Here is a 12,117-nt window from a genome sequence, read left to right as displayed (position 1 = left end):
TGTTCCAAATTCCAAACGATTACAGTACAAGATATTAAAACCAAGACCAGTTCACATGTTACCTATTGTCTAAGCACATTGACAGAATGCAGTGCTGCAATATCAATTAGAAATAAAAAGGTTTCTGTGACACTATCTACTGTGACGCTATTTTTAAAGTTCAGAAATGTACTTTAGGAACACTGGCATTATTTAGGTAATATTTTTCTGGATTACTCATCTTAAGTGTTTTTTTAGTAATTACAGTTACTTTGTTAAACTGACCAGACCTAGGTTGCACCCCATGAGAATCATTACCACAGCATCAAATGTTGGTCTTGATGAGCTGCAGCATTTATTCATGGACATACTGAAACCTACAATGTGAATTATCTTTCATGTGATTGATTGATTGATTGATTGATTGATTGTTGTATCCTACAGTCAGGTTCCCATGGCAATTGCTATAAACTGTGACAACCAAACCAGATATCAAGTAATTGGAACATTCATAAATGTTATTGTGTACAAAATGAAGGCATCTTTATAAATTATGTATTCCAAGGCTGTTTATCAATCTTACGCATCTTTAAAAAACTGTATTAACAAGTGAATGCAAATGCAAAAGATTAGGAAACTACTTTTTCTTTAAACCATCTGTCTGCAAAAATAACTTCATCATTACAAGAAATAGGCTTATTTAATGTTAACCTTTTTGACAATGATTCACTTATTTTTCATGATTCATTGACTGTTGTTTAATTGCATTTGAGTTTGATAGAAAACATCTAAATTAAACTATATTTAGCTAAATTTAAAAAAAGCACTTTGTTGCTTTCAAACTTGTTGCTTTTAAACCTTTCCTTTTAAGTATAATTCTTGAGAAATGAGTGTTTAAACAGCTAAATAATCTATATTTTGTCTGTATATTTAAAAAGCACTGAGACAGCGCTAGTTAAAGTTCTAAATGACCTAAAAATAAACATAACAAGAAACTCTTAATATTAGTACTTTAAAGGTGCAGTAGTTAAGACTTATAAAACTAATTTTCTGTCATAATTGCTTAAACTGACCCTATGTTCAAGTAGAACTACATGAAACAGGTAATAAAAAATAAAAAAAAGTCTGGTTCCTCTGGCACCACCTACAGCCTGTAGTGCAATTTGCAAAAATCCACAGCTCCCTGTTCAGATGCACCAATCAGGGCCGGGGGGGGTCTAACTGCGTGTCAATCACTGCTCATGCACACGCATTCATTCTCCCTTATGGGGGGAGGGGCTTAGGAGACCGTTTTGGGCTTTAGCAGAAAGGAGGGGAGGGACTGAGAAGTTGTCAATGTTCAATTTTTTTGGGCTAAGTCCTGGATCTTCACAATCCTACCTACAGCACCTTTAAGACTTAAGTGCTTCTTTTAATACTTTTAGACCACAACATCATTATTACCAAACTACAGTGGGTTGGCCTCTGTGGCTCATTTGGGGATCCTCAAGGTTCCATTCTTGGAGCTGTGTTGTTTAGTCTTTATATGCTACCAAATAAATAAAGTTAAAGTTTAAATGGGCTGAACCCGATATTCAGAAAAAAAAGGTTTTGAAATTGCCTCCACACAGCTTTCACAGCGCATTCCCCAAGTCTTGAAATACCTACGCTTTGTCACAGCTCTCGGCATCAGATACGCACAAGGCACTAACATGACGCCATTACTCCACCATATCTTTACATGAAAATATTTGTTTACTGCTATATCAATGTTCTGAATATAGAGTACAGCCCCTTTAAGTTGCACAACAAATTGTAAATTAGCTCAAATGGTGTCACATTTACAGCACTACATGTAACTGAGTAACTTCCCAGATCAGCTGGCATAAACAGTAAAACCTGAACTCAGTTCTTTGGCTCATATGCAGGGCATAGAGCAGTAGAGCACACTCTCTCCTGTGCTCTATCAGTATTGAAAAGTGTGTGCTTTTTTTCTCTTTTTTTAAACATCAAGGATTTTGGTGAGGAAATGGGTAGCGTAAAAATTAGAGACTATGACAGCATCACATCTTTTCTTGGACCTTGGGGACCCTTTCAGCGAAGGATTTTCCTTGCATTGGCCTGCAGCATCCTTCCAAATGGATTTATTGGCGGCTATATAGTATTTATAGGTGATACCCCACTTCACGAGTGCTATATCCCTGAAAACTACAGCATCAGTGAAATGTGGAGAAACGTGACGATCCCATTGGAAACGGTCGATGGCATTGCAAAGCACAGCTCTTGCTCAAGGCTTAACCTGGACATTGTCAGGAACTACTCTCAAAATAAAATCATCCCAAATGTGGATGTGAATGTGAGTGAAATTCCTTTGGAGAGCTGTCTGGATGGGTGGACATACAGCAAAGAAATCTACCAATCAACCATTGTCACAGAGGTGAGTGGGAAATCTTAATTTAACCTGCCTTCGAACACGTTTAAGGTTTTTACAAAGAAATGGAATTTAGTAACCATTTCTGTCTAGTGTGCAAGGAGCAGTGATGCCACGTAACGCGCGTTACTTGTAACGCGTTACTCTAATCTGACCACTTTTTTCAGTAACGAGTAATCTAACACGTTACTATTTCCAAACCAGTAATCAGATTAAAGTTACTTATCCAAGTCACTGTGCGTTACTATTTTTGTCATTTTCCTTAGTAAAAATATATATTTTTGCTTTCTTCTTGCGTCTCGGGAAGTGAAGTCACATATGCGACAAGTCACGTTTTCAGCATGAGGACAGTTCACGTGTACCACGCAGCGACACAAACGTAAACAACAATGGAGGGAGGAGAGAGATGGAAATACATTCAATATTTTGAGTTTGTGTCAGCTAAAGACGGCAATATTAAGGTTCGTTGTACACTCAGTGCTGGTGGCGACAAAGTGTTATCTAGCTACGAAAACACTACGTCAAATTTGAAGAAACATTTGGAGTCGCAGCACTGCAGTCAAACTTACAGAGCAAGTCCCAGCAGGTGGTGCGAAGCACAGAGAAGGAGGTCCCCCATCACCCGAACAACAAAAGCTGGACTTCGGTGCAAAACCAGTAAGTGGGGGAGAGTTGAAGAAGTTGGTCGGGCAGTAGGCCTATGTTGTAGAGGAAATGCTGCCCTTAAACACCGTTGACTCGCTCTCTTTCGTGCCATAATAAACCAGATCCTACTACTGGTAACGCCGAGCTGCCTCACAGTAAACCGGTTGTCATTTTTATGTTGAGGCTGTGGGGGTGTTGTCGGCAGTTGCTGAATGTAACTAATAAAGTAACTTGTAATCTAACTTTGTTACTTTTAAAATCAAGTAATCTGTAAATTAACTAAATTACTTTTATAATCAAGTAATCTGTAAAGTAACTAAGTTACTTTTTCAAACTGTGGCAACACTGGCAAGGAGCCAAAAGTTGCAAGTCCAATGAACTGACAATATAGGTCATTTTTTTCCTACCCTCTAATACGACCCACAGGAGTGCTTTATAACTTAGTGCCCCTAGTGGTGGCAGGAAATGCGACCCACAGGAGCAGAATGTGAGATTGTTGCGTTTGTTCTGTAAAGTTAAACAAAATCGCCATTTACTTTTATTTTCAAAAAAGTCCTGTGTTTGTTTAATTCGCCACTCCAACCTGTCTCCTTACATGAAATTTTGTACTCTTCTACTTAGTCACCTTACTTCCTGCTGAGCAGCAAATGTACTAATTAGCACATTAGAAAATGCTTTCTAAATTTAAGGCAAGGCAAGGCAATTTTATTTGTATAGCCCATTTCAGCAGGGGTGCAACTCAATGTGCTTTAGGGCTGTCAACGAATATTCTAAATTCGAATATATATTCGAATAGTTTTTAAAAAACGAATTTCGAAGGTGAAAATTAATATTCGAATAAAAAAAAAAAAAGTGGAAAAAAACGCTCGCGGTAGCAGAGGCTGTCTGGCTGTCTGCTTTGCGAGTGGGCGCGCTAGACAAGAGTGGACAGCGCAGACTGAAATAAGGGTTTCTACATGTTTATGCCTGTACAACAAGTATAGGTGGGTATACTGAAGTATTGACTAATTAGCTAATCATTGAGGGTTTATTGTAGGCTACTTACAGTAACCAGTGTAGCGTTAGTTTATCTGCGCCAGCGGAAGTAAATAATGTATAATCTGTAGCTATCGTTTCAAATCAGTTGCATGTGCTGCGTGAAGTAGCTCTGTGTGTGTGTGTGTGTGTGTGTGTGTGTGTGTGTGTGTGTGTGTGTGTGTGTGTGTGTGTGTGTGTGTGTGTGTGTGTGTGTTGTGTGTGTGTGAGTGTGTGTAGCGTGGGCATCGCTGTTCAGAATCCCGTCTATCTTCCATAATGCAACGCTTGTATCCAAATGAATAGTGTTGTGAAGTTGTGATTAGCTTCACTGCTGTTAGCCACCTCCATTGAGCCCCGGGACTTGCTGTAACGTTAGAGCACTCTAAGGGTGTCTACCTTTCATTTGATCGTGTTTGCTTGCTACGTTGCCATCCTCTTGAACGACATTAAACCCAACATATAGTTCATGAATGGTTTCATCAGCCCTGTTTAACGTGTTGAAGCTCCCCGGCGGCGCAGTAGCGCTGTAGCTGGCCGCTGAGGGCTGCTTGAAGGCGCCGTCCTCACGCTGCTGCTGCTGCCGTAAAACTGGACACGGCAACGTTAAGTACCGCTGCGGCGCCATCGGGTCCTCTTCCAGCATTGCTGGAGGACAACAGGCATCTTGCACCATCTTGTTTTTGTGTAGGTAATACGTTGTCAAATATGTTTGAACTTAAATAGACTACCTATACAATTATTTATGTCTCTTTGTATTAATTTGTCCTGTTATTGACGTAATGCGCGTCATTGACAAAATGCGCATGCATGCGCAACCAGATGTTCGAATAGTTCGAATATTCGGTGTTTTTTTTAGAGGGAATATTCGAACGTCATTTTTGAGTAATTTTGACAGCCCTAATGTGCTTTACATAAAACATTAAAACATAGTTAGAAGTTCAATACAAAATTTAAAAATAGTTAATACAGAATTAAAACAATTCATACAAAAAAACAATTAAAAACAGATTAAATACAAAAATAAAAGAATAAAATTCCCAATACAGTGCAGTACAAAGAATTAAACATAAGCAGTATCAAAAGAAAACGTCTTCAGCCTTGTTTTAAAAGAGCTGAGCGTGGTTGCCGATCTACAGTTCACCGGAAGTTCATTCCAGATGCGTGGTGCATAGAAACTGAATGCTGCTACACCCTTTTTTGTTCTGATTCTGGGGATAGCAAGCAAACCTGTCCCTGATGATCTTATAGGCCTCTGCGGTTCATAGTTCACAAGTAGATCCGATAGGTAATTTGGCCCTAAACCATTTAGCGACTTATAAACCAGAAGAAGAATTTTGAAGTCTATTCTTTGGGGTATAGGAAGCCAATGTAGAGACTTTAAAATTGGAGTGATATGATCCACATTCCTTGTGTTAGTGAGGACTCGAGCAGCTGCATTTTGAATCAGCTGTAACTGTCTGACAGATTTTTTAGAAAGACCTGTAAGAACACCGTTACAGTAGTCTAGTCTACTGAAAATAAAAGCATGGACAAGCTTTTTTAAGTCCTGTTGACACATAAGTCCTTTTACCCTTGATATATTTTTAAAGAAAATAACACCTCATGGGAAATTTTTCTGGAATTCTCATTTATTAATTGGCATAGGGCGTGGCTTATTCCTTTTAAATATTGTATCACGAACAAACTTAGGGAATTTGAAGATATTGCGTAATTTATACAAACCTGTTTATTTCAAAATTCATGCCTGTTGATAATTATTGTAGTTTTTGTAAGATTGTTAACCCATCTTTTTTATGGTTGTTCATTCTGTATTACTTTCTGGAAAAGTTTTGAAAATGATATGGTTTTTAAAACATCACATACAATTACAATTGAAGGGAAACATGTTATTACATATTTTGAGTAAATTTGATTAGTAATTGCTGCTTGAACAAAAGACTTACTGTGTTCAACTATAAAATAAATCACTATAATTCTTTTTTTCCAGTTTGCATAGTTAATATAGTATTATCTAGTTTAATTATATAGTGATCAGTAATACTGTGTAGGAGAGCTTATTTAAATAGAAAAGATTAATACAATTTAAGTGATTCAATATTTTGGTCATTGTCACTTTATTATCACAAAAGCCAGATCCACATGGGATGTCATTCATTTTTACAATATAAGTAGCTATTACTAATGAGTGAGAAAATGTGTTGATTTTGCAGTGGGACTTGGTATGTGAGAATGCATACAAACCTCCGTTGGCCACCTCCATCCAATACATGGGTGTGCTAGTGGGAGCGTTTTTCTCAGGACAGATGTCTGACAGGTCTGTACTATACACAACATTCTCTAAAATATTAAAATTTTACTGGATTTTGTGGATAAAGTTACTTGCTTAACTACAAACTCTATTTCTTACACAGGTATGGAAGGAGGCCAATACTCTTTCTCATGATGGTTCTTCAGACTGTGGCAATCACAGCACAGATATTCTCCCCAAGCTGGGAGATCTTCAGCTTCATTTTCTTCTTCGTGGGTGCAGGGGGATTCTCCAACTATACCGTTGCATTTGTTCTAGGTATGTTTTCCAGTGAGGATTTCAAACATGCAAGATTTTATACTGCTTGATGTGTTTAGTAGCAGTATGTGGTAACGGCCCATTTGATCTGGCAGGTAAAACAAAACAAATAATCCTGTTCCCACAATTGTTCTGGTTTAGAAACTCATTGGGGGCCCAATTGAAGAAAAAAAACAAAACTGCGTAGTATGTAAAATGAGAAACATTGTCACTGATGTCACACAAAATTGTTCCAAACATAATTGACAATAACGCATCCAGAAACTTAAGTCTTAGGGTTTATTGATAACTTCTCATTTAATGTGTTACACCTACAGGTACAGAAATTCTAAGCCCAAAATCCAGAGTGGTCTTCTGCTCTCTTGGGGTTTTCATGGGCTCAGCTTTGGGCTACATGGCAATGCCAGCGGCGGCTTACTTTCTTCGTGATTGGTGGAGTCTGCTGATTCCCATGGCTGCTTCTAGCCTGATCTACATCCCTGTATGGTGGTACGAATTTTCATACAATGTATTTCAGCTTGTCCTCTTATACGGCAACCTTCATCAGTGGTGGGGAAGTTAACCAGATGTGCATTTGCCAAACCAACCAGTTAATCCTCATTATTGAAGCCTTCTCTCTTGTAAAACCAAAACACATCTAATCTTAAATCTCACCTTTGTGGGGCTTGTCGCTTCCCCTAGTGACTGGTGTTACAACTACGGCTGCAGTTTTTCACCAACTGTAGTTTCAGTGGGTGCTTTCTGCTCTCCGGCCTCAGGATACCCGTTACGGCTTGGTGCACTAGAATGATGCAAATAAGACATCAAGACTAACTTGGTAAAGCCACGCAAAGATCATATGGTTGGTTTGCATGTTTTAACTACCTCCAGTACTGTTGGTAGAGCACAGTTATATAAAATCAGATGGTGCACACAGATAATACAATAGCTTCCTCCATATGGTTGTCCGGTAAAGTAAGCTTTGCCAAATTGTTTGCATTTGGTCACGTTGCCAGACCCTGCGCTGGGTTATTGGCATTTCTTTAAACAAATCACAGTCGTCTTGGGCGGCGTTGAGCACCGGACGGAGCTACGGTGCCTCTGCAAAATTGCTTCGGGAAGGAACTTGTTTTGGTGGAACATGTGTATGTTTAAAGGTTGATTTAGTTGTGCAAGAGAAAACTCAGATTGGACAGATAGTCTAGCTAGCTGTCTGGATTTACTCTGCAGAGATCTGAGGAGCAGTTAACCATAGTCCTCAGAAATCCACCAGAGTTTAAAATGCCAACACAAAGAAAGCGGAAGGTAACGGACATCCGGCTGAAATGAGGGATATCCCACAGAATTTCCGGCAGCACCTGAACAATCCCGGAATGAAACGTCGTTGATTTAGACTAGCATTTGGTCAACAGTTTGTTGCTATAAATGCTGGTGTGACCAGGCCCCTAAAAGTTACGGTTAAGGACCACAGGCTGGTTTGGTGCACTAGTCTGTGTATATTCTGAAATTGTTGTATCCTTGTGTTTCAACTCTCCAGGTTAGTCCCAGAGTCTCCTCGCTGGCTGCTCTATCAGGGCAGAGTAAAGGAGGCTGAGGACATATTAAGAAACGCTGCCAGGATTAATAATGTAGAGGCGCCACATGCTATTTTCACACAAGCTGAGGTAAGCTAGTTTTTATTTTTAACATGTGATAAACATAAACTAACATGCCTCAGGTCCTAAAATGTTACTTTCTTCAAAATAAAACCAAATCTTTTGTCATTTATAGCAGCATCATTGTTATGTCTTGGCTCAGTGATGCATTTCAGGTCAGTATGTTCTTGTTAGGTGACTCATTATAAATAATACCACAAAGGGCCCTATCTTTTTTGGTATTTTGGTGCTCAGCTCAGAGTGCAAGGTGCACAGGTGGGAGGAGAGGTTTAAACAGGTAGGAGGTTAAATAAAAATAAGGCGGTGCTTGTTATTATTTTTTATGGAAATCAGGTCATCGATTTTTGCGCCAGTTATGACATGAGATACAGAAGAATTCAAACGTATAATTCGTCGTATAAATTACTTAATTGACATTTTTATTATTTATTCTGTCAACATTGTACAAATTAAATTAAAACCCACAACATCTGCCTCTGGCTGCAGATTTGTGGTGCTGTGTGGCTTTGCGCCATCCAAACAACAATATTTCCCTGATTCCCTGAAGACTATGTTGAGCTTTTGTTGTCATGCTTCCCTATGAGCTGTTTCAGAGCGATGAGAGCAGTGATGCAACAGACACTATTAATCACCCCAACCTCCATATTATAGTCCACTTCACACCGCCCTTTTGCACTTTGCACTGCTTCACTTGAACCAACATGAACCAAGACAAACCATCGTAACAGCACTTTGCCTAGCGCTTGCGCAATTAAAATAGGGTCCATACTGTCTTAACAAAAAAAAAAATTCTATATGGCTATATGAGTAATCCATGTCTAAAATACCTCGCTATATGTTTGTGTAGAAGGGCTCATGTTTCTATTACACAGATTCAAGATTGGAACTTTCATGTGTAATTGCTGCAGATGTTTTTCTTTTTTTTTTTTTTCCAGATCGACGATGCAATTGCTATGAAAGACAAGAAATACAACATTTTGGTTATCGTAAGCAGCTGCAATATGTTCTCTGTAACATTACTGTGTTCACTTCTGTGGTACGTCTATGAATTAATAACAACATGACCTTTAAAACTTTAAACATTAAAATCCATAATGGTCACACTGTACACAACTCCTGCCCAATTAAGAATCATAAAGTGTTGGTTATACAATAGATAATTATGACAGTTGCAGATAAAATTGTTTGGCTTTTGGTTTAGTTGTCTGGTGTCTCCCATGTGTATTCAATTGTTTTGAATGTCTCTGCAGGATCATCATCACGATTGGTTACTTTGCTTTAGTCCTCAACACTTCAAACCTGAATGGCGATCCTTACATGAACTGCTTCTTGTCTGCTGTGGTAGAAGTGCCGGCTTACATAATTGCCTTGTTACTGCTCCGTTACTGCTCCAGGCACTTCTGCCAATCTTCTTCACTCTTCCTGGGAGGCATTATGATCCTCTGTGTTCATCTCATTCCAAAAGGTAATGATTTGCTTTCTGTGTAAAAGTAAGACCGTTCTGTTACTGACTATAGCAGGGGGGGGTCATTGGAACTTGGCCAAAGTACAGCTGAGGCTAATGGGAATGTCATTAGTTTCACATGGAAACAAATCACCTTTATCGACTTTAAAGTCAACATATTTATCAAAATCTTGAAAATCATAAGTCAAACAACAACACATAAATAACTCTTGCAACTATGATTGAAAGTAAAATGCCATCTTGCTGACTCATTCCAGGTATAGTTTATTTATTTTTCATTACATTTTTAATGACACAGCACTATGCATTGTGGATTGTTTCCTTATGCAAAGTCTGCAGAGTTTCAGACTTAGGTAAATTGTGCATAATGGGCTCAAAAAGTTAGTGACAAACACTGCAGATTTCTCAGTGGGACAGCCCTGACCCATCACTGACTGAGCAGTGGGGAAATTGGAACTGTGCTAAAGTACAGTTGAGGCTGATGGGAATGTCATCACATGGACAAATCTCCTTTATGGACTTTAGATATTTTGCATGTAACTCATTTGACTTTTTCAGTGTTTGCTGTAATAAAAGTTTGTTTTAATCTCCTTAGATCTACCGAGTGTGGCTGTGTTCTTTGAGATTTTGGGGAAATTTGGCATGACATCTGCATTTTGTGTGGTATACAGCCTCACATCAGAGCTCTTCCCCACTGTCATCAGAAATACAGCAATGGGGTGTTGTTCAATGGCTGCTCGCATTGGATCCATCATCTCCCCCTTTATCCTTTACTTGGGTAGGTATCTTCAGTTTTCTATTTTGAGCATTTAGCCAGTGACAGGGGAATTTCTCAGACCCAAGTCATTTCATATTATGTTAAGTATTTATGCAGTATAAAGCTGCAACGATTAGTCAATAAGTCGAATAGTTAATTAGTCAAGTGACAGAAAATGTATTGATAATCAAATCATTTTTGTAATCATTATTTAAGCCAAAATGCCACAGATTCTCTGGTTCCAGCTTTTCAAATGTGACAATTAGCTGTTTTTCTTTGTCATATATGAAGACATTACTGTGGCCTCTAAGAAACTGCGAATGCCATTTTTTTCACAATTTTTTAAAACATTTTGGAGACCAACGATGAATTGATTAATAAAGAAAATAACCTGCAAATTAATTGATAATTAAAATAATCTTTAGTTGCAGCTCTACTGCAGTAAGAAATCCTTAGGTCTCTTGTCTAAAGATTTGGTTTCCAGTAAAATATGTCGCAAAACAAGTTTCTAATTTCTGTCAACAATCATTGTACAGAAAACATAGTTAGTATGTTTTTTATAAAATAATTGCACCTACAGTACAGGTGCACAAGTAACTCATAGGCTTTTTTTCAAATGTATGTCTCCCCTGCTTTTTTCACTGTATTTTTTTGCAGGACGATACTATAAGCCACTCCCATACATATTGATGGGGGTTCTCGCCCTTTTTGGTGCTGTCTCCTGTTTTCTGCTGCCAGAAACTTATGGGAAGGCTTTGCCAGAGACCATATCACAAATGCAGCTAATATGCAGGTGAGTTTATACACTGGACATACTGTATGTTTACTGATCACAGTGTTTCATTATCTGCACAGAGGTCACAGCTGTAGGTTCGGCTTTTAATTACCGCTAGTTAGAATAACCGTCCTCTTTCACTACTATATGATCAAAATAAAAAAAATTGCATTTTATGCAGAAGCTCTCACTGTCACTGGGAGAAATAAATGCAAAATGAATAATGAAATAAATATCTTAATACTTTATTTTAACTTTAGTGAACAGAGGACAGACCCAAAAAAGAATTGGTTACTATTTGCCTTTATAATTTTTGTATTTTTATGTAAGGTCCTTTGTGAAACTGCTTCATAAAAGGGCTTTATCATTTATTATTTTGTTTCTCTTACATGTGCAACATTCCAAAGCTGTTTGTATTGTTTTGTATAGGTTAACCAATTCTGATGCCACTGCTACACTGTTTCTAAATTTCTCTTGATGTTCAAACAGGAGAAGAGGAAAAAAAGAAAAGGAAGCTGATATTGGACAGACCACAGCTGATTATCAGAGCAAAGAATCCAAGTTATAGTGTCAAGTTGATTGAGATTTTTAAAGCATTTTATTTACCTATTTGCTTATAAAAATGTTTTGTTTCATTTTCAATGTGTCTAATATCATTTTACATAATCTCTTTGTATAACGTCAATTTATAAAACAGGTAGCTCAAATAAAGCAATCGGATTTGTTAGCTAACATTACTTGAATGTTATTTGCGAATATAATTGTGTGTTAGCCCAGAGCTGTTAACTGTGGTCAAAACATTTGAACAATTGAACATTGTTGCAACTGTTACGGCACAGTTTAGCCACCAAGCATTAGCATGAGCAACC

At 38.0% G+C, this 12,117-nt stretch overlaps 1 protein-coding gene across 1 annotated transcript; it reads left to right on the top strand.

The window, feature by feature from the left end:
• Positions 1-1,878: 1,878 nt before the first annotated feature.
• Positions 1,879-11,890, top strand: LOC120575711 (solute carrier family 22 member 4-like). The gene is made up of 10 exons (XM_039826545.1): positions 1,879-2,395; positions 6,262-6,365; positions 6,463-6,617; positions 6,935-7,106; positions 8,134-8,260; positions 9,187-9,287; positions 9,502-9,716; positions 10,312-10,494; positions 11,131-11,266; positions 11,738-11,890. Exons 1-10 carry the CDS (start codon positions 1,988-1,990, stop codon positions 11,814-11,816), a joined length of 1,680 nt encoding a protein of 559 aa, XP_039682479.1. The 5' UTR covers positions 1,879-1,987; the 3' UTR covers positions 11,817-11,890.
• The last annotated feature ends 227 nt before the right edge of the window (positions 11,891-12,117 follow it).

The sequence above is a fragment of the Perca fluviatilis genome, chromosome 16 (assembly GCF_010015445.1).
Source record: "Perca fluviatilis chromosome 16, GENO_Pfluv_1.0, whole genome shotgun sequence".
In the NCBI taxonomy this organism is placed as follows: domain Eukaryota; kingdom Metazoa; phylum Chordata; class Actinopteri; order Perciformes; family Percidae; genus Perca; species Perca fluviatilis.
This window is presented reverse-complemented; position numbering and strand designations above follow the sequence as displayed.

What these genes read in the sequence shown, in the direction of transcription:
- LOC120575711 (XM_039826545.1), top strand. Translation starts at nt 1,988, where the DNA reads ATGGGTAGCGTAAAAATTAGAGACTATGACAGCATCACATCTTTTCTT. An exon ending in TACCGTTGCATTTGTTCTAG is followed by an intron (nt 6,618 to 6,934) that starts GTATGTTTTCCA and finishes TTACACCTACAG; the next exon opens with GTACAGAAATTCTAAGCCCA. An exon ending in CTATTTTCACACAAGCTGAG is followed by an intron (nt 8,261 to 9,186) that starts GTAAGCTAGTTT and finishes TTTTTTTTCCAG; the next exon opens with ATCGACGATGCAATTGCTAT.